Here is a 21,976-nt window from a genome sequence, read left to right as displayed (position 1 = left end):
CACACACACACACAGAGTTATTTCTATGGCCTTAGCCCAGGATAGGCTAACAATAAAGTCCTAACCTTCTGAAGCGTTCATTAAACTCATGTTCATTAAACTCAATGTAGTAGATTATAATATTTGTGGGGTAGCTGTTTTGTCTCTCATGTTTGACATATGCTATTTTACTGTCTCAGTAACTCTAGTAAGCAGGTTATTGGCCCTCTGAGTCAAGGTTTGGAGGCATTAAGGAAGTTTACAAACTGAGCCATTGTAGTAGACATATAGAATAGAGATCCACACTGCATTTTGCAGCCAACATTCCATACTCTCTATTAATGACACAACACTGCCTTCCTGATCAAGAGCTTACTCAGCAATCAAGAGCTTACTCTTACTTAAGACTAAATCCATTGCATCTAGAGGGCCTAGAGTCCCAGAAGGCACAAGAGCAATTCAGAAGTGAGCCATAGGAAGTATGGACTGGCTAATTTTGTAAGTTATGACCCAACTTAGCAAGCGGGCTTTATGCCATTGAAATACAGTCTAGGTATCATTGTACAGGCTCCTTAGTTTCTCAGAGACAGTAAAAGACCTTATAAACCTTTCCCTGCTGCCACATCAAGTGTTAATCTCCTCCCCCTCCAAGATTTTTTCATTAGACTGTGGAAATTTAACAAATAAAGATAGCAAGATAAAAAAAAAAATTTGGAAAACAAACTTCTGTTCTTACCATAACCAACATAGAAGGTTTCTTTCTTTTTTTTTTTGGCCAGTCCTGGGGCTTGGACTCAGGGCCTGAGGACTGTCCCTGGCTTCTTTTTGCTTAAGGCTAGCACTCTGCCACTTGAGCCACAGCGCCCCCTCTGGCCATTTTCTGTATATGTGGTGCTGGGGAATTGAACCCAGGGCCTCATGTATAGGAGGCAAGCACTCTTGCCACTAGGCCATATCCCCAGCCCACCATAGAAGGTTTCTGTTATCTCCAATTGTTGAGAATTTCTCCCCTGTAGCTACCAAGAATTCTACTGTAGTAGCAGAACCAGTTGGATGGTTCCCTAACTCAGTTCTGACCTGTGTGGAGGAATTCTATTCTTTGGGGGATTTATGGAAAGTTCATGGCATAGCTCATGCTAATAAATGGAGTGGAGAAATCTAGCAAGACTTGTCTGTTCAGATTCATCTCCAGCTCCCTGTATAACATTCCTTTCTCCCAGGTATAGGACAGGATCTCTTCCAAAATGTAATTCTTGCTATCTACAATCAGACAAGGCAGATTAGACAAAAGTAGAGCTCCTATGATAAATGTTGGAGGAGAGGGTGGGACTCTTGTTTCACAGATATTGCCTTATGGGGAGGGAATTATGATCCAGATACCATGTCAAAACCCATCTTTATACAGAATGTCAAAGAAATAAACCCCTTTTTTAAGCACTAGGGCTTGAACTCAGGGCCTGAACACCATCCCTTAGCTTGAGAGTTGTGGACTTTTCTGTCCAGGCTGGCTTCAAACCACAATCCTCAGATATCAGCCTAGGACTACAAACATGAGTCACTGGTGCCCAGCTAGAAATATGCTTTTTTAATTTAAAATAGTTTACTAGGAGTATGAGAAGGAAAATGAACCTTGATGGATTTTATTTTAATGCCCCTTTCAGAATATCTCACAAATTCTGGTTCTGCCTAGCTTGGAGTGTCTCAGACCTTCTTGCCTTCCCTATAGTTAAAATAAAACCCATGGGTAGAACATAACAAACACAGGAAGATCTGAAGATGGAAAAAAAAAGATGGACTTTCTAATGATCTTAGGACTTGAAGAAAGATATGGTGGGAGACTTCCAGGTTTCCTTTTTGCTTCCTACAGGATGCTGAAGATGCTACATCTAGAGACCATCAAGAGGCTCTGACAAAAATGCCCCCAATTTGTATTCCTAACAACCTTTTTTGGATTTATTCTTAGATACAATTAAGTTACTTGAAATAAAAGGTTGATCCTTCTGGATCTTACTTGTATGATTCATTAGGTAGATGCAGAGAAAAATTCAATCTAGGGCTAATTAATCCCCACTACTGAGGCACCAACTTCTTCAGTACTATACCAAGTACTCTACAATTGCTACATTCTCAATCTAGTTTGTCTAGATATGTTATTCTTTGTCTTGTATGAATTCTAAGCATGGTTTCCTAGTCTGCTATCAATAGCTCTTTTCATGGTTTGGGTAGTTCCCTTGCATGCATGCATCTAGTGTTCTTCAGAATATGCAAGGATGATCTTCTACACATCTTTTGGATTTTCTCCTGTAGTGCTCTTCATTTTGGTATTCTGTATTATGAAGTCTAGCTGCCTTGGGCTTCCTGAACTTCTTACCTCACGAAGTTCATTGGATACTTGAGTTCTCTCTCCTTCCCTCTTATAAGGTAGTAAACACAGGCGGTTGTGTGGCTCATTTAACTTGCTCGGAGATTATTGTTCTTTGTTGTCTGGTATCCAGTGTCTTTAAAATTGGTTTTATAATTATACCATGGTGCACAGTAACAAAAGCATCAGTGTACCAGCACAAAGCAAAATAAAATAAACTCACACAGAATAATATAAGCTTACAGCATCTGTTTTCAACAAAGGCGCCACAAACATACAGTAGAGAAAAGGTATCTTTTTTCAACACTGTTGTTAGGAAAACAGTCTCAGAGTGCTTGAGTTATCTTAGGTAAAATGAAAGTTATCAGGATTTTAAGAAATATGTCAAAGAACTGTGAACCCTTAGTGTTACTGGGCTGTGACTGTGAATGAGAATTACTCCAAAAGTGATAACAGAAGTGATTTTTTTTTAAAAGATGGAGAGCCAAAGCAATTTTTTTTAGTGGTAGGAAAATTTATTAGGAAAGGAATACACATCCAATAATAAGAATACACATTTTGTTATTGTTGTTGCTGTTCTATTTTGCTTTGGGGCCATTCCTCCCGCCCTTCCTTCCTTGCTTTTTAGACAAGCTGATCCTCTTCCCTCCTCCCTCAGTCTCAAGTGCTGAGTTTGCAAACATGTGTCACCACACTGGGCTGGACTACATAATCCACTGAAAAAGATACTTGAAGATTGAAAAGTTTTGAACTCATTCATAGCAAGAACTGTTTTGTTCATCTTTGTCTTTTTATATATGACACATCTGAAACACAGTATTTAGTAAATATTTGTTGAGTGAACTGACTCCATTGACCTTTTTTCCTCAGAAATTAATAACCATACTATGTTAGACACTATTTCGAGTTGAGAGATTAGGAAGTGAAAAAGTGATCTAAGACCTAGAGACTTGAACAGCCAATTTATAAGATCAGGATAAGAAAACATTCAGGTAATCAAAGAACCTGCCCATGAATAAACATGGCACATCTGAGAACAAAGGCAGCTAGTACAGATACTTAACGGTAAAGGAAGCGCAAAGGATGGCAAAAATGAAGTTTGGCAACAGCCAGAACATTCAAAGCCTAGAGATCATGTTAAATAGCTTGGATTTTACTGACTTGAATGAGAAACTTTTATTTATTTGTTTATTTATTTTGTCAGTCATGAGGCTTGAACTCAGTGCCTGGGCACTGTCTATGAACTCTTGCTCAAGGCCAGCACTCTACCATTTTGAGCCACAGAACTACTTCCTGGGATGAGAAATTATAAAGAGTGGAATTTAAGTGATAAATCAAAATCAGATCTACTTACCTTGCTCTGTTGCATTACCATATTATTAATCTTAATTTTCTCTATACTTATTTCCCATTATTGCTCTGGACACAAATTAGATTATTTACCATTTCCCAAATTTCACCAGTGATTTCCTTTACGTCTCTTTATCTTTGTTTGTGAAAGACTTCCTTTGAAGTGATTTTTTTGTCCCTTATTTCATGTCCAAATTCTAGTTAACATCAAAATGAAGCCCAATATGCTATCTACTCCATAATTATTTCCCTAGTTTCAATGGCCAATCTCTCCTGTCTGTGAACTTCTACAACATTTAGCACATTATTAGGTCACATTATATCTTCATTAAGCAGGATTGAGATAATGCTTCGGAAAAGCAAGCAGCTAGCAAATCAAAACTACCCAATTACTTTTATTTAGGTGATATTCATATACATGTGTTACCTTCCTGAAGACTCTTTATACCACAGTTCCTGACACAATGCCTTACAGGAAGAAAGGAAGAGAGGAAGAGAGAGAAGGAAGGGGAGAGGGGAGAGAAGGGAAAAAGAGAGGGAAGAGGAGGAGGAGGAAGAAGGTTGAGAGAGAAAGAGACACAGAGAGAGGATGAAACAGTTAAATTGTGGAGAAAACACAAAATAGGTAAACTTGCATAGAAACTAATAAATCCAGGAACAGTGCTTTCTTGGGGTAAAATATTACTCTTTCATGTTTGTTGTATCATATTACAATTAAGAAAGTATCATTTATATTCAGTCTCATTCAACTTCATAGGTCATCTATTTGCCTTTGCTTTATTCTCCTCTTCCCCTAGATCTCTAATGTTGCCAAGGACCCCATCACTTAGTTCTCAAACCATTTTGCCATACATTTACTCATCCTAGGAAATCTCATCTAGTTTCATGTCTTTAAATATCATTTATATGCTAACCAGTCTCAAATTTATTTTTCTAGCCCTAACCTCTTACTTGGAACTTCAGACTCATATATGAAACTGTCCACTTAATGTCTCTAGTTGGATACCATTGGCAACTGAAATTCAAGCAGCTCAAAATAAAATTCTTCATTATCTCACACCCCCAGACCCATTCTTACTCCAGCTTTTCTACTTCCATAGAATTACACTGATTCATCCTCATTAGTCAAGCACAAATCTAATAGCATTGATATCCTTATTTCAAACTTTATGACCAAATCACATCATTTCCACCTTCAAGTAAAGTTTAGTTTAGTTCCAAGTCAAATCATTTCTCTCCAACTCCAGTCCTACTCTCTGTCACTGTCAGGATCACCTTTTGCCTAGACTGTTGCAAAAGTCTCCTCTCCTCTTCCTATAGACAATTCTCCACTTAGCAGCCAGACTGGTCTCAGAGAATCATATTATGTTACATCCATCTTCTAAACTTGCAAGGGTTTTGTACTTAGAGTAACTTCAAAATATCCTAACATGGTCATAAGTCTCCATCTGATCTAAACCCTACCTTCCTCTAACATAATCTTTTACCTCTTTGCATCTTACTCTTGTTATACTATCCTTATTGCTCTTAGTTACATCATTACTTCCTCTAGGCCTGTCAATTCTCCAGGGTCTTCAGTCAGTCAAGATAAGCAAAGCAACCCTGGGGACAGATATAGTAGATTGTCCATCTTTTGTTTCTCAGCAGCTAACTCAATAAATGGCATTTAGTGGAACTCACAAATGTACTATGAAGCAAGACTACACTGTGATACAGTTTCTGAAACATCTAATGCTACCTTACCTAATTTATCAGAAGTGCTTTGTTTAAGTGCTAGCTCTTCCAGTCAGACAACTTCTGGAATGTTGTGTCTGGCTCCAGGTATCACATAGCAAGATATGTAAGATATAATCTCAATTGCTGTACTTCAAGTAAAGGATATATTTTGGAAGAGAGCACCCAGGATGGTGAAGGGGCATAATTTGTGAGGAACTATTATAGGAATTGAGAATCTTCAGTTTAACGAATTCTAGAGGAATTCATAACACAAGAAAATCTCTCTCCAAACAGCTAAAATTCTGCCACCTGAAAGAGGGGCTCCAGCTCATTCTATAGAAGGAAGAACCAGTAGTAGGAAGTTTCAGAGAGGAAGCTTTTAGTACGCGTGAGGAAATATTGCCCAATAGTTGTTTGGAAGTCTTGTGTTTGGCAAAGTACTTGAAGTTCCTTGTGCCTTACCACATTCAGTCTTTAATATGAAAATACAATGGAAAACATAATATGCCTCATTTCCCACACTTATTTGTCCATAGACACTTTTATTCACAAACGGTATTAATATCTCTTGAAACAAACTTCATAAGATAGTTTGGGTTAAAAATGAACAGATCATCTTCTAAAGGAGTAAAGCCAGGTTTTAAACATCAACATATCTGCAGAAACTTGGTAGTGTTGTTACTGCTTGTGCATTTTTGGTCTTTAAACCTTGGTCATTAGAAATAAAATATATATAGCTTGGGGTGGAAGGGAAGTTAATTCTCTTACCTGTTACATTATTAGCAATGTGAGACTTAACAACACTGTTCTAAATTAGATTAATAGAGTAAAACAAATGGAAATAAGGCTCTCCAGTATAGGGAATTTGAGTATATTTTTTTCCCCTTAGCAAACACCCTGAACAATTGTGCCCAGCCCTGTCCTCCTAATTCACTCATTAAATGCAAGGTAATGTTGCCCACCTTCATTCACACATACAGCTATCCCACCGGCTGTACTCCCCCCATGCTCACACAGATTTTTAATAGGATTCTAATGCAGGATCGTGCTGCTTTATTGAAAACTACCATTTAGGGCCTTAAACCTAGAGCATTAGTAGTGTCCTTTTGGAATAAACAAGAAATTTCCAAGACTAAAGGAAGAAATGGCCATTAAAAACTATGGAGAAAGTAAGCAGGAAAACACTGCAAAACAAATGTACTTTGAGGCACTGGAAGAATGTAAAAAGGAAGCTGAACTCTTGACAGCATTTTGTTATTGAAGAATTGTTGCAATAAGCAAAGATGACAAATGTAATCAGAATAACAAAAAGCTGCCTTGGCAATACTGAAAAGGCTGGGTTGCAAAATTATAGTTACTGTCTTACAAAGCCATCCAGAGAAGGGTATACCAGGACAGAAATAGCACAGTTCCTTGCACTGAAGAAAAATGAATGGCTTATCCAGAGTTCTACAATTTATATTGCTCTTATTCCCTTCACCTATGTTTACTCTCTTTAATATGGTTTTCAAGATCTATCAGTGTTCAAGGAAAAGGTGTTTGGGTGAGTAGATAAAATACTACAGGAATCAGAAGGGCATGTCTTCTGTGTGTTAATAAAACAGCATTCTGTCTTAGACTGTCTAAGATGATACCAGACTTAGAGAGCTGACAAGACAGACCTTGGACCAAATCATACCATAAATACTATTCTTGAAGTCCTGTAAATAACAGAATTACAGTGATAGTAAAGAAACTTGGAATCACACATTACTATCCTGCCCTTTTGCCTCTAAACCAGTGCCTCAGAAAGTGGAATAGTCAGTTTTAAATGGTAAGAATTTGGGTAGACAGTAATCTCCTATAACTTTGCATATAGAATGAGACTAATCTCAATCATACATTGTGTTTTCATGGCCATTTGGAGACATCAGGCCAGCTTGAGCAACTTTACACAAGGTTTATTGAGTTCATCACTGCCCAGGAAAACACAGAATCATGGGGCCTTGTTTAAAGATATGCTAGTAAACCCAGTTTCAGAATTGTCTCCATCATGGAAGAATGATGAAGGCATGATACTACCTCTCTATGACCTTTCTCCTACTCAGTAGGAGAAAAAAAATGCTTGAAGATAAGTGATGGTTGAGATCAGGGCCCGGAATTGAGGTCAGTCCAGGGAGTCATCAGAGCTTTGTACTCTTGGTCTCTAGGTTGACCAAGTTTCCTTGGCTATGGGGAATCTGCTTCTCTGTTAGCCCATGGATATCCTCTGACTTTACAGGAATGTAGTAGTAGGCCATGATGGAGAAGATCAAAAAGACGATCATCAGTAGACAAGAAAACAAAATGAATTCAGCCCACTGTAGGGAGAGAGAAACACAAGACAAGATCATGGAGAAATCTGCAACTAAAGAGATCTTTGAATGGGGTCTCAGGGATGGGTTGACAAGAGCCCATCAGCATGGGCAAATTTTTCCTAGAAGAATATTGGGTTTACTGGTTTTATTCTCACGTAAGTGTGTGATGGTCATGATCATGGTCATGATCATCAGCTGTGTATTTTCTGGCCAATTCTGTGTAGCTAGCCCTCAATTTGTCATTAACACTGAGTTGGGGATATGGGAGGCAGAGAGATGAGGAAAATGAAGAAAAGGGAATTGGAGGGAAAACTTCAAGTAGATATAAGCTCAGTGTACGTTTCTCTCAAATTCATACCTGTACCAGGCCACTGAACTGTGCCACAACAAGCACGATGATATTCCCAATGGCAACTGTCAACAGCCAAGCTGCCTGGAGTACAGATTTCATGCTAGATGGAGCCTAGGAAGAGTACAAGTTTATAAGCAAATAAACCCATGCTACCCCCCTACCTCCCAGTGGGTCGATCCTGGAAACTTCTCCCACAAATGTTACCAAATTCCAACTTCCACCACTAAATTCGGCTGCCATATTGATTCAGGTGTTGGCAATAATGTTAATGGTAAGACTAATGTAGACCTCTTAAACATTTTAATTTGTTATATGACAATCACTATTACAACCCTCAGTACATTCTCCTAGTCTATCTTAAATATAAGAAAAGAAAAGCATTATGAAGAAGAAAAAAACACAATTAGAGAAATCATAATTCACTTACTCAAGGTTACAGAATAGGCCCATGAATTTGGGTAGTCTGACTCCATAGCTCTTAGTCTCTATCTGTAATGTTCATTTGTTTTCTAGAGCCCCAAACAGGAGACTCTTAAGTGCCACTGCTGTTATCCAGTGAGTGATGACTATTGGGGCCATATATAAGGAACGCAAGGTCAAAATCAATGGTGTACTTAGCCAAAATCATAGACCTCCTTTAAGGCAGTATAGAATTAAAACTCACCATTCTTGGGCTGGGGATATAGCCTAGCGGCAAGAGTGCCTGCCTCGGATACACGAGGCCCTAGGTTCGATTCCCCAGCACCACATATACAGAAAACGGCCAGAAGTGGCGCTGTGGCTCAAGTGGCAGAGTGCTAGCCTTGAGCGGGAAGAAGCCAGGGACAGTGCTCAGGCCCTGAGTCCAAGGCCCAGGACTGGCAAAAAAACAAAAAAACTCACCATTCTTTAAGTGGTGTGTAGACTTTTACTTTCCACTTGCAAAATCATACCTGAGAATAAGAAAACTCAAGTCCTGTGACAGAGAACATGACCTCAGCAGCGGTAACCAGGGCATATTGTGGTAGTTGCCACGCAATGGACAGTTTACTGGCAGGGAAGTCTTCTGTCTTCCAAGCCTCAACACCCTGGCCAGTGACCTTAGTGAGGAAAAGAGGAAATGGACTTCTTAGTATATTCCAAGGAAGTACTTAAACGACAGCATTATATGATCTATATCCACCCCTCTTTTTCTTTTATTTTTTTTTCTACCTTCAAGAAATTGATCATTTCTACTTAACTCCAGCTTTTTAGAATTGCCTTTGGCAACACGTGTCAGACTTTATAGTCAGTTACATTAAAAGTCCTTGAGATTACAGTCTTGGATATGCAAATACCCTTGCTTTTCTAAGTTAAAAGAAAAAGTATCTTACTTTGATTTAGTTGAAAGGCTTAATAATGCCTAATCTGTGTTTTGTCAGCATATGAAAATTATAACCACAGCTTCTAAATCAATCAAGGCCCTACTCTAGTGCTGAAAGGCAGGGAAAGCAAACTAGCTGAATGGGAATGGTAAGCAATGGTAAGGACATCTGAAGGTGAAAAACCACTGCAGCACCAGTTACATTGTAACATCTCTCATGAAATTTTCTGACTTAAATTCCAAGGTATGTTAGTATCAAAATTCTTTGGCAAAATCTCTCCAATTTTAAATACTGGCAATTGATCCTTTTACTAATGTTGTCAATGCTGCATAAGCCAAACAAGACCAGACTTTGAAAGAAATTGGGTTTCTAGGCCCCTAATTTCTGACTTCTACTCTGGAAGTCTAGTAAATCATATTTTCAGAAATATCTGTGACCTCTATCTTGAACAGCATATGAGAGATAAAACAAACTAAAAGCAGGATAATACCAAGGATGCAGTTGTTATGGGTTGAATTGTACCTTTTGCAACTCATAGATTGAAATTCTCATACCCAGTACCTAATTAGAATGCGACTTTATTTGGAAATAGTTAATATAGATACAACTAGTCAAATTAAATGGGGTAATTAGGATGAGCCTAATCCAATATGACAGATATTATTACATAAAAAAGGAAAAATCTGGACACAGATAAGCTCATAGGGGAAATTCCACCAAAGATAAAAATCATTGAGCTGGTTATACTACACACAAAAAGTATTAAATTTCCAGCAAACCACTTGAAGCAATCAGGCATGGTGGTTCATGCCTATAATCTCAACTACATGGGCCTAGTTAGGAAGATCACTGTCTGAGGCTGGCTCTGGGCAAAAAATGTACAATACCCTATCCTTATTTGTTTAAAGTAAAAAAAAAGGGGGGGGTAATGGAATGGCTCGAGTGGTAGTGTACCTGCCAACAAAGTAAGGCCTGGGCTGGGGATATAGCCTAGTGGCAAGAGTGCCTGCCTCGGATACACGAGGCCCTAGGTTCGATTCCCCAGCACCACATATACAGAAAACGGCCAGAAGCGGCGCTGTGGCTCAAGTGGCAGAGTGCTAGCCTTGAGCGGGAAGAAGCCAGGGACAGTGCTCAGGCCCTGAGTCCAAGCCCCAGGACTGGCCAAAAAAAAAAAAAAAAAAAAGAAAGTAAGGCCTGAGTTCAAATCCCAATACTGCATTCCTATCCTATTAAGAATCGGAAGCTGTACATAGCTCTCAGAATGAACTATCTATATATACTTTTTTTTTTTTTTTGGTCATGGGACTTGAACTCTGGGCCTGGTCACTTTCCTTGAGCTCTTTAGCTCAAGGCTAGTGTTCTACCACTTGAGCCACAGCACTACTCCAGTTTTCTAGTGGTTAATTGGAGATAAGAGTATCAGACTTTCCTGCCTGGGCTGGCTTTGAACCACTATCCTCAGATCTTAGCCTCCTGAGTAGCTAGGATTACAGGCATGAGCCACGGATGCCCCACTATATATACATCTTAATCTCAAACGTCTAGCCTTTTTTTAATTATGACATAATGAATTTGTGTTTTGTAAGCCACTTAGCTTGTGCTATTTTGTTCTAGTAACCCTAGAAAATTAGCAAGTCTGTTTGCTTTTTGTAATTGCCAAGAGGATCCCACAATGTGTATGTGGTATGCATATTGTGTGTATGTGGTATGTGTGTAAAGAGAAAAAGGAAGAGATAAAGAAGGAAGGATAACTGCATTACTTACATTTTTAATAACAAAAAGATATGCTACACCAAAGTCCAGTAGACCCAAATCCAGAAAAAAGTCCTTATCTTCCATTTTACAATGCACTGCAGGGTATCTAGAACAGGATGCATTTAAGTTACAATAAGCAGCATGATTTAGAAAGGCACTCCCATCTCCAGACAACAGTGATCTCAACTCTCTACTGACAGTGAAGAAAGCAATGAAGCCACCATATCTCCTTAAAAATTATTTTTGAGGTATGAATCATTTTACTTTCTATCCAGATCTGAACTCTTTGTTCAGGTATTATTATTTTTAAACTTTGAATCCTGAATAAAGAAATATTTTTGTGTGTGTGTGTGTGTGTGTGTGTGTGTGTGTGTGTGTGTGTATCCTTGATCTTTTTTATTCTCTAGCACTCTACCATTTGTGCTACAGCTCTACTTCTGGCTTTTTTAGTAGTTTATTAGAGATGTGAGTCCCATGGACTTTCCTGCCTGGGATGGCTTTGAACTGCAGTCCTCAGATCACAGCCTCTTGACTAGCAAGGATTAGAGGCATGAGCCACCAGTGCCTGTCTGAATAAAGAAATCTTTATGTAAATCTTATGATTAGAGGAACAGCATACGACAGGGAACCTGAAAGGTTAAATTCTAAGTAATAAGGTGCCAATGGGTGGTGCCCAAAAGCTCAGAATCAATAATAAAATTTGTGAACCTCAGAGATCTGGGCCAAGTTAACTGCACAGAAGGGCCATCACAATTATCATGACCTTAATGTATCTGTACAGAAAACAAGAGACTGAGAGAAGGAAGCCAGAAATGAACCCAGACACCCCCCCCCCCAACACCTCGCCACACAAACACATAGAATAGCACTTGTCAATGAAAGTAAAATGTCCACGGGGCAATGTTCTTACTCTCCTCTTGGCACATTTCTGTAAGCTGACACACCATAATCTTCACCAACATTGAGAGGAATATCTGTATCCAGGGAGATGTTGACATCTTTATGCAAAGTGTTAATAAACCTGAGGGTAGAGAAAATGACTTACACATCAGAAAAACAAAAGAGGGTAGGGTGTTTCCTGTGTTATCACCATATTCCCAGTACCTAGTAAAACAATAGTGGCTGGCATCCCAAAGGTATGTGATAAATAGTTAACTGGATAAATGAGTGAACTGACTTGTAATAAGGAATCATTAGTCTTAACTTTCTTGAACTGAGTTTTTCTCCAGAGTATCAACTTGTTATCCATCACATCCTTACCATATCACAAGCTGGAAGGATATTACCATTATCTGACTTTCTAACTCACCTTAAGCTCATCCAATTTCTGTCTTAATGGTAGACTTAATCAATGAAACTTTACTTTTTTAAAAATAATGTAATCATGTATAGGTGAAGATATAATTGTATTTATATTAGAATGATATCTTATTCTCATAAATGAAATTCAGTTTGACTCATGTAAAATGTAAGTTCCTGGGGCTGGGAATATGGTCTGGTGGTAAAGTGCTTGCCTTGCATACATGAAGCCCTGAGTTCGATTCCTCAGTACCACATATATAGAAAAAGCCAGAAGTGGTGCTGTGGCTCAAGTAGCAGAGTGCTAGCCTTGAACAAAAAGAGGCCAGAGACAGTGTGCAGGCTCTGAGTGCAAGGCCCAGGACAGGCAAAAAAAAAAAAAAAAGGTTCCTGGTCCGTAGTGGGTTACCATTGTAATCTTGGACCATTCCAGATCCACTTTTATAGTCTTCTGAACTTCAGTCCCTAGATTCTCACTTCATGATGTGTTTTCTGTTACATTACTGTTTTGATAGTCTTTAACCTAGACGAGAGTTCTGCTCTAGAATCCTATTTCCTGGTCATCTCACGCTGCCTTAGAAAACATCTCTTCTGCAGGCCTATGTTCTCCAGCAGCATTCTTATTCTATACTTATCCTGAGTGGTTTGGCTCTTCTGAAGCATAATCCAAACACAGTATTATGGCTATGCTACACATCAGCAAATTTAGCATTTTATGAAAAGTTCTCTTCTAAAATGTTTGTCTCAACAGCAATTGCCTGAGATTGGTGGACAGTGTGTTTATCTGTCTTTTGTTTGTTTTTGTTGCCAGTCCTGGGGCATGGACTCGGGGCCTGAGCACTGTCCCTGGCTTCTTTTTGCTCAAGGCTAGCACTCTACCACTTGAGACACAGCACCACTTCTGGCTTTTTTCTTTTTCTTTTTTGCCAGTCCTAGGCCATGAACTCAGGGCCTGAGCACCGTCCCTGGCTTCTTTTTGCTCAAGGCTAGCACTCTGCCACTTGAGCCACAGCGCCACTTCTGGCCGTTTTCTATATATGTGGTGCTGAGGAATAGAACCCAGGGCTTCATGTATACGAGGCGAGCACTTTACCACTAGGCCATATTCCCAGACCCTGTCTTTTTTTTTTTTTTAAATGTTTATTTCCTGACACAGAGGGCAAGTGATCTCTTCAGTACTCCATCTGATTATCTGTCTCTTGCCACCTTATAGGACCCTTAGCGTTATTTGGATTCAAAATCCAAGTGTTTTAATTCCAAATGTGAACTATGCCATAATGACTCGATAGCTTTATAATAAAAACTATACTTTAGAAGATAGGCATCAACTACCAAGGGAAGAATATTTGATCATTTCTGAATTTCTCTTTGGTGAGAAATATATTCCTGGGAAATATAAGGTCATCTTCAAGCCCCACTGAAGAAAGAATACCTATCTAACTCTCACTGTCTTAGAAAATGCCTTCAGATACTAGTGCCTCTGCCTCTCTAGGACAGATAATTCCTGTTCAGAGTAAGTAGAATGGGAGGCTTCTTTACTTGAAGCCCAAAGATGAGAATAGACTCAGGATTCAAGAGAAGGGAGTGGCTTGGGGTCTGTTTCACATGCAAACCTGATGGCTGTCATCCCACTAGTGGTTTTGTTTGCTACATCCTTTACCTACAAGAAAGAAGTAAAAAAAAAAAAATCAATGAAGAGCTGACAAAAGGGAACCAGTAATTAGAATATTTGATCATCAGATCCTAAGCCTTTGAGATAAGAACTTGGAGTTTAGGCGGTCCTTCAACATACCATCATGCTGGAAATATTTTTCCCATTTTCACGAATGATCAAACTATAGCAGTTCTTCTCCTCCACAGGAAGCATAGTGTAGACAGATGAATTGCGGTATTTCAGATGGAGGTAGAAATCCTGGCTTTTTGTATTCAGATGCAGTTTGGAATAATGTATTGTTTTCTGAAGAATGAAGAACCTGTTACACTCATCTTCTATCCTAACTTGAACATCACAATCTTTTAGTATTTCAGGGTGGGTGACTTTAGCAGATACTAGTAATTTTTTATCTTTAAATAAATTATAACACTCTACAAATTTACCACAGAAATAGATGCATGTATACAGATTTATGAATAAGCATTGCATTATAGGATGTTGTAAACGAATTGAAAAATAATTACCTATCTACAAAAAATGTTTAAATGAACTATTTCTATAGGATAGAATATCATATACTCCTTAAAATCATGGTAGAAAAGATTATCTTAGGACATGGGAAGACTATGTTATAATTAATGCTAAGAAAAAAAAATCAAGATCAACACAGCAGGCCCATACCTCACCTGAAAGGGTTCGAAGGACTCCATCAATAATGAGTTATTTCTATTTCCTAGCACAGTCACATGTACTTCATCTTCTGCCAGGTTCAAGACTTGGAGGAAAACTTCTTGGGAACCAGGATGGGGTTGGGTCATTCCCTTAGGGCAGATCACATGTATTGGAATCACATATATTTACTAGTGATTGGACTCTTCAGTTCCAATGAGAACACATATCTTAGTCCTGTTTCTGACAGGCAAGCTCTTCTAGCCAAGAGAACACAACTTTCTCTCTCTGAAGAGTATCTGGCTTAGAAAATCTAGAAGTAGTTTGGAGAACCATCATCTCTAAGCAAAAAGCACCAATGCTTTTTGACTTAGTGATGGGCTTCTACTTCGTTCCCTAAAGGTAGCTTGCCAACTGCCAAAAGGAATTTATTTGTGCATTTACAAGACATCATATGAACCTTTGTTTCCTCAAAAGATAGCCTAGATAATTTGGAAAGATACTTGGGAATTCCTTGAAAACAAACTCTGAATCACTCAGAATAATTCGCGTTGTTATTCTGCCTTGTACTGCTCATTTACCACGAGTACTTACTATGTTATATGCCTCCTATAAAATGGGTACTGTGCTAGGTCCCAGAAAGTAAGATTGAAAATCTCTGAAGAGTAAAACTAGATAGATATGGCCTTGCCCTCTGGCGCTTAAGATTCATTGATACTGAAGCTGCCAGTCTAAAAGCCCAGGTGACTTCATTTTGACCCCAACTTAACATGAACTCGGAGTGATCCTGGCTGACGTAGTTTTGCTGGAATTTAGCACAAACTAGAAATCAAGAGTGCGGTACTGCTTGAAAAGGGAGCGACAATCATTTCCTGACACCTGGGCTGGCTCCCGGCAGCGGAGTCACAATAGGTGGTTTTAAAAATAATTAACAATCAACTAGGTAACAGCAACAAAGCCATGGTGAAATTCTCCTAGTATGGGCCGACTGTGATCAAAAGTCAGGCATAGCCCTGTGGTTTGTGGTTTTCCCCTATAAAATTAGCCTGTAGATGGACTCGGGGTACTCCTGTTCAGGAGTGACCCTGGCTGGTCAGTTCTTTCTTTCTTTCTTTTTTTTTTTTTTTTTTTTTGGCCAGTCCTGGGCCTTGGACTCAGGGCCTAAGCACTGTCCCTGGCTTCTTCCCGCTCAAGGCTAGCACTCTGCCACTTGAGCCACAGCGCCGCTTCTGGCCGTTTTCTGTATATGTGGTGCTGGGGAATCGAACCTAGAGCCTCGGGTATACCGAGGCAGGCACTCTTGCCACTAGGCTATATCCCCAGCCCCATGGTCAGTTCTTTCTTGATGCTTGGCCCAAAATAAAGCTCTACTTAACTTTTGCATTTTATCAGACTCATTCCTTTGTTCATGGACTCAACGGATACATATGACCATATAAGATGATGCTAACCGAAATGAACTCTAAGATATGGAGATAAGAGTTTTTTTCTTTGTTGCTGTTGTTTTTAATGTTCTGTGTGAAGATATTTCTCTTTTCTTTCATTCTTTTTCTTTTGGTTTATCCCCTGTTGTCACTGTATTTGATTTTGGTGCTCTGTGTCTTGTATATACATTATTCTGATTTGGGGAATAGAAAAGGGAACAACAAAAGGGTAAAAACAACCAAGGGTGAACCAATGAAAGAGTGATACTCAAGACAATATGTTGGAAATGAATTTTACAACTTGGGGGAGGGATTGAGGGAGAAGGAAAAATGTGAGAAAAAGTAGGATGGGTAACAATGTTCAGCAAGAAATGTACTTACATGTAACTGTAAGCCCTCTGTTCATCACTTTGACAATAAAATTAAATTTTAAAAAAAGATTTGTTGAACTCACATTTATTTTTATCTCTACAACTGCTGCAACTGCGAATGCCAGGCATGCAAGGATCATACCAACAGCCATTTTCCTAAGTGATCTGTAGAGAAAATTGAGCCATTGTTACAAATATCCCTTAGACTTTAAAGTGTAAAATCCAGACCCACCACTGGGATCTTTCCTAATTTAGTCTCAATTATGTTTCAAAGTATTTCAGAGACCTCCCTTTGATGACAACTCCCCTTCGTACATCACTTTTTCCTTTTACTGGAATCACATTGGATGTTCTCTGTAATGTGCTTCCTTTCCCCACCACTACCTTTGTCTTACACTTAACTTTTTATTATGCCATAATTCCAAAAAAGGCAGCAATACAACTGAATTTACAAACAGGTGAACATTAAATGGCAGATGCTATAAATGTTTTAAGTCATTTTCCATTGTACAAATTTTGATTGGCTCTAGGGATAAGAAGGATTCTTCCTTCTCTTTACTTCTCTGCATTTCAATCTTCCCTTCCTAGGCACTTCACATATGCTACCTGTGTCACAGTTATCTTTGTAAGTGCTCTAGATCCTTTACTAACCAGTAAACTCCTGGAGAAAGATTCGAGCTCGATTTGCATTTGCATGACACTTAGTCCTGAACCTCCAATTAACTGAACAATGAATGAGTAACTAACAAATGGACATTTGAATGCATGAGATGGTCACCACTTTATTAACACAATTAATTTGCAATTAAATTTAAAAAGGAAAGGAGGCTTGAAACTCTTCCTGCTTAGGCTAGGGGGAAAGTAGTAATTGGGAGCAATTCTATTCTCAGTCCTACCAAGTCCATTGCTTGTTTTATAGAGAGCAGAAGAGTCAAAGGACACAGTTGTCATCAAATTGGTATACGAGCCTAATTCACACACTTAGGATTTTCCATGAAGCCTAGACCAACCTTTTCATCATTGTAGATTTAAGTGCACAGCATTGGCTCTGACACTAATTAGATTTAATCCCCAGGGTTAAAAAAAAATATTTATAGGCATTTAATCTAGCATAAAAAAGCAGATGATTAATAAATTTAAATTAAATACCTTTAAACTAAAACACACAGGTATGGACTCAAACTGGGCAAAGATTTTTGTCAGTTTGCAGTAATATATAGCATACAGTGCACTTACGAGAATTTAATTCCACACTTGGAGATCAGACGATAAATGACAAGGTCAAACAATGGGATGAAGATAAGAACCAGAAAGGGATTTAGTACCTGTAACATCATAGTAAAAAGAATTAGCTACAAATGTTCTATCACTGATGTCATTTGCTTGTATACATTCTCTCTCATATCCACACAGGCTTTTAAGTACAATAATCTCACATTTCTCATTCTGTTTACACTGGACACCAGAACCAGGATCCATTCAAACTCAAGGAGAACCACATCCTAGGGTGCTGGGCTTGTGATCATCTCAGAAAAGAATTTAAGGAGGAGGTCTAAGTATGAGTCATCCTTAAGAAGAATTTAAGGATGAGTTTATAGAGTCTATAAACTCTAGAGTTTTTAAAGAAGCTTTACAAGTTTATAGATGTTTTTTCTTAAAAAAACAAAAAAGGTCAGTACACAAAACAGAAAGACAGAAACAAAGCACTTCTCAATAGGCTGGAGATGTGAGCACATTAATTCACCAAGTCTTTTGTGTAAGGCATATTTGTTAAGGCCATCCACCTAGGGGGTCCATAGATCTTTATCTCTACTTATGGTTTTTCATTTCAACCATCTAGCATGTTAATCATTTGTTAATTGTGTCTTTTATTGTTGGGGATTCATCTTGGCCTTAAGCGGGGGAAGGGCGATGAGAGCGCTTGTGAGACGCTGCCCTTCCCCCAGCCCTGGGGCAGTGTAGAAGTGAGCCACACCTATCTCCCTCTGGGTCTGGAACCAGAATAGAAAGCTTTGAGACCATCCCCCACCTTGGGCCAGCGACCACTTGTGCTCCTTTTTCGAGGGCTTTGCCCAGAGGGAGGTAGTATGGGAAGTGAGGTTAGCCCATGAGGGAGGTCCTTGGGAGCTGCTCTTGGACGGACAAGCTGGCCAGCCTATCACCAGCTCATGCTCAATCCTCGTCGTCATCATCACTATATTAGTGTGAGCCCCTCCGGAATAAACCAGATTGCTCTCCGAGATCTGTATGCACCTGGCTTCCTTCGTGGGTAAGGAGGGAGGAAAAGGGGATCTCGTTCGGCTACGTCCACCCTGGCCTGCCTGCAGGTCGGGCAGCCAGGGGAGAGGGTGAGAAAGGGAGCACAGATAAGAGAGTAAGCCTAGCATCCCCGCACCAGGGGAGGCAAACGTAGCCCGGCATTTTATGTTCTCAGAGTTTACAAGTTTCAATCTGCTAAACACCAAGTCTCCTTAATTGACACAGATGACATATGTTTGAAAATCTTTATTTTAGAAGAATTTTTTTATTGTTGAAAATCTCATCATAAGGAGATATTTATTTTCTTTTAACAGGTCTCTTTTTAGTCCAAGGAGAAGTTTTGCCACATGTTTGTTTATGTGGTTTTTTTTTTTTATTTTATTTATTTTTTTTTGGCCAGTCCTGCGCCTTGGACTCAGGGCCTAAGCACTGTCCCTGGCTTCTTCCCGCTCAAGGCTAGCACTCTGCCACTTGAGCCACAGCGCCGCTTCTGGCCGTTTTCTGTATATGTGGTGCTGGGGAATCGAACCTAGGGCCTCATGTATCCGAGGCAGGCACTCTTGCCACTAGGCTATATCCCCAGCCCCTGGTTTTTTTTTTTTTTAAAGATATTCATCCAGGGTATGTTTATTCAGAGCCCCAGAATGTAAAAATCAGAAAAAAGACAGAAGCCTTGGATATTAGGAATAGGCCAAGTATTGAAGACAGAACTTCCTTGTAGGGAGAAATTCCAGGCCAGTCATTAAAAGGAAATTTCGAAGGAAGAGTCAATTAGGAGATAAACACCAGGTTATTGGAATTCAGTATATAGCAGTGAAACTCAGGAAGAGACTGGAAACCTCTTTGTATTGCAAATATGATATGATATGAGCTGGTGCTCCCCAGAGATAAGTGGGGTCCTGATTGTTCCATATTGTTCCCTTAGATAGTTTACCTTGCTTGTGTATAACCACTTTTGTTAGGAATAAGTAGTTCACTTTGCTTATGTTTAACCACTTTTGTTAGGAAGTACCCTAAACATTTTCACTGTTTCCTGTTATTAACTGCTACCTCTGCTTCTGTAAATCTGCTTGCTTCCATGTTAACCACCTGTGTATAATTTTTCCCTACATAAACCCCTGCCGTAAGAAGGCTCACCACTGCACTCTGCTACCTGACTAGTGGAGTGTGGTCCCGCCCGAGCAGTAATAGAGGCTCCATGCCGTTTTTCTGAGTCCATAGTTGTTTTTATAGGAATTGGGGATACATCACAGAAAATCATTAGTATAAGAAAAACAACATAAAAAAAAAAAAAGAAAAACTACATGATTTGCTCCCATAGCCTAATGAGGAGAGAGACAAAGTTAATTATCAATCCAATGTTTATTCCTAGCTTCCTGCTCTTGGTTTCCACGCCTTAATGCCTTATGTTAGCCTCCCTTATACTCAAGGCTTGATTTCCTTTGCATAGCACCTTAGCTACCAAATATCTCGCAGGACTTGTTTCTTTCTGAGCCTGTTTTTCTTTTCTTTGTTTGTTTTATTTTTGTTGCTTTTTTTTTTTTTTTTTTTGCCAATCTAGAATCCCTCCTCTTCTATTGAAAGGAAAAAGGCTACAAGAAAGGAAGGAGAAAAGAAAGAACTCAGGATTTAACGAACAGCTAAAACAAAAACTGGGAGTCACCAGTAAAGAGTGATTCTGACTTTATTGCTCATAGAATAAACTCCTAAACTTCTTTGATAATATTTCCATTATAGTACTATGACAGAGAAGAACACTAATTTTTCACTCTTCCTGGTGTTGGGTAGAAGCTATTTATTTAACAGAGGATATGAAGAAGAAATGCAAGGAAAGCTTAAAAAGAATGTCTCGCCTTCCTTAGCATAGTAAGAAAAAAGTTCCAAATTATTGTGTTTCATCTGAATGTTGCAGGTAGAGTTAAGAAAAGAGAATAAAAAATGTATGTCTCCATGTTTGTAGAAAAATCTCCTACCTGCATCTGGTCCGGCTGAAGCACAAAAATACCCTGAAACATTATAATAAATTATATTTAGATCATGGCAGAAGACAAAGAAAGCCTAGATCAACTAGCTTGATAATTATTAATATGAAGAACATATAAAAGAATATTCAACAGGTCTTTGGTTTAGGGTCTCTTTTACTTTAAAGGCATGTGGGCTTGGAAGAACCTTGGAATGGCTTCTGACTATATTTGGTGAGGACAGATAGACTTGAGAGAAAATATTCTTTTGTGTGTACAGGTTGAGCATCATTTATTCAAAACACTTGAGATTTGGGAACACGTGGATATTATAATGAGATATCTTCAGGATGAAACCCAAATCTCAATATGAAGTTCATTTATGAATTCGTAAGCTATGTGTATGAAATATGCATATATATAATATCTCAATACATTTGTACAAGAAACAAGGCTTCATGTTATAGATTTCTCCACTTGTGATATTATGTCAATGCCCCTCAAATTTTGGAATGATGAGGGATAAGGGATGATCAACCTATACTACACTTTTCTTAAGAGAGAATGGCTTGGTGTATTTCTATTAATCTCAGTAATTATAGGTGGTAATAATGGGAGGGATAAGTCATCATGGTTGGGGTAAAGACTCCCACTAAAACATAGTGCTTCCAAAGCTTATTTCCAAGGGTCAACAAGAGGACCACCATGGTAAGTTCTGAATAATCAGAGGCAAAAGAAGTGAAGTTAAGTTTCGCAGGCCCCAAACACACTGGTTAATATGACCCTGGTGTCATCCTATTCTGTCTTCTTCAAAACCATAATGTAATAATGTGGGAAGCAGGACAATTAAGGGCAGAGAGTGGAACAAAGACTAGAATGAACTAAAACAAATGAACATAAGAAAAAGAGAAATGAGTGATTATAATCTTCTCATTCCTACATATATAAAATTAATCCACATACAAAAGATTCCATTTTTCATAGGTCCCTGTTGTGTTTCTACCTGCCAGACAGGATGAATTATGAAGCATCTTGTGAAATGGGCGTAGATAGAAGATCACCACCCAGGGTTGTCTCGTATCACTTCGTTTGCTATCCTTTCAGTCCATCCTTGAGTACATTTAAACAATTCTCTATATTCCT

General features: G+C 38.9%; 1 protein-coding gene across 2 annotated transcripts in view; it reads right to left on the bottom strand.

Moving 5' to 3' along the window:
- Positions 1-6,289: 6,289 nt before the first annotated feature.
- The window catches only part of Slc15a2 (solute carrier family 15 member 2), a 41,377-nt gene continuing 25,690 nt past the window's right edge, over positions 6,290-21,976 (bottom strand). Inside the window, exons 12-22 of one of the 2 annotated variants that reach the window (XM_048346743.1) lie at positions 20,846-20,878; positions 17,850-17,938; positions 16,697-16,778; positions 14,836-14,970; positions 14,288-14,452; positions 14,109-14,155; positions 12,107-12,217; positions 11,206-11,302; positions 9,028-9,174; positions 8,102-8,206; positions 6,290-7,746 (exon numbers count right to left, since the gene is read on the bottom strand). In XM_048346743.1, the coding sequence (XP_048202700.1) occupies positions 7,570-7,746; positions 8,102-8,206; positions 9,028-9,174; positions 11,206-11,302; positions 12,107-12,217; positions 14,109-14,155; positions 14,288-14,452; positions 14,836-14,970; positions 16,697-16,778; positions 17,850-17,938; positions 20,846-20,878 (1,188 nt within the window). In that variant the 3' untranslated portion in view covers positions 6,290-7,569. Of the gene's footprint in view, positions 7,747-8,101; positions 8,207-8,524; positions 8,755-8,973; positions 9,175-11,205; positions 11,303-12,106; positions 12,218-14,108; positions 14,156-14,287; positions 14,453-14,835; positions 14,971-16,696; positions 16,779-17,849; positions 17,939-20,845; positions 20,879-21,976 lie in introns of those variants that run through there. The other variant, XM_048346745.1, reaches the window with a different exon arrangement.

The sequence above is a fragment of the Perognathus longimembris genome, chromosome 5 (assembly GCF_023159225.1).
Source record: "Perognathus longimembris pacificus isolate PPM17 chromosome 5, ASM2315922v1, whole genome shotgun sequence".
NCBI lineage: Eukaryota > Metazoa > Chordata > Mammalia > Rodentia > Heteromyidae > Perognathus > Perognathus longimembris.
This window is presented reverse-complemented; position numbering and strand designations above follow the sequence as displayed.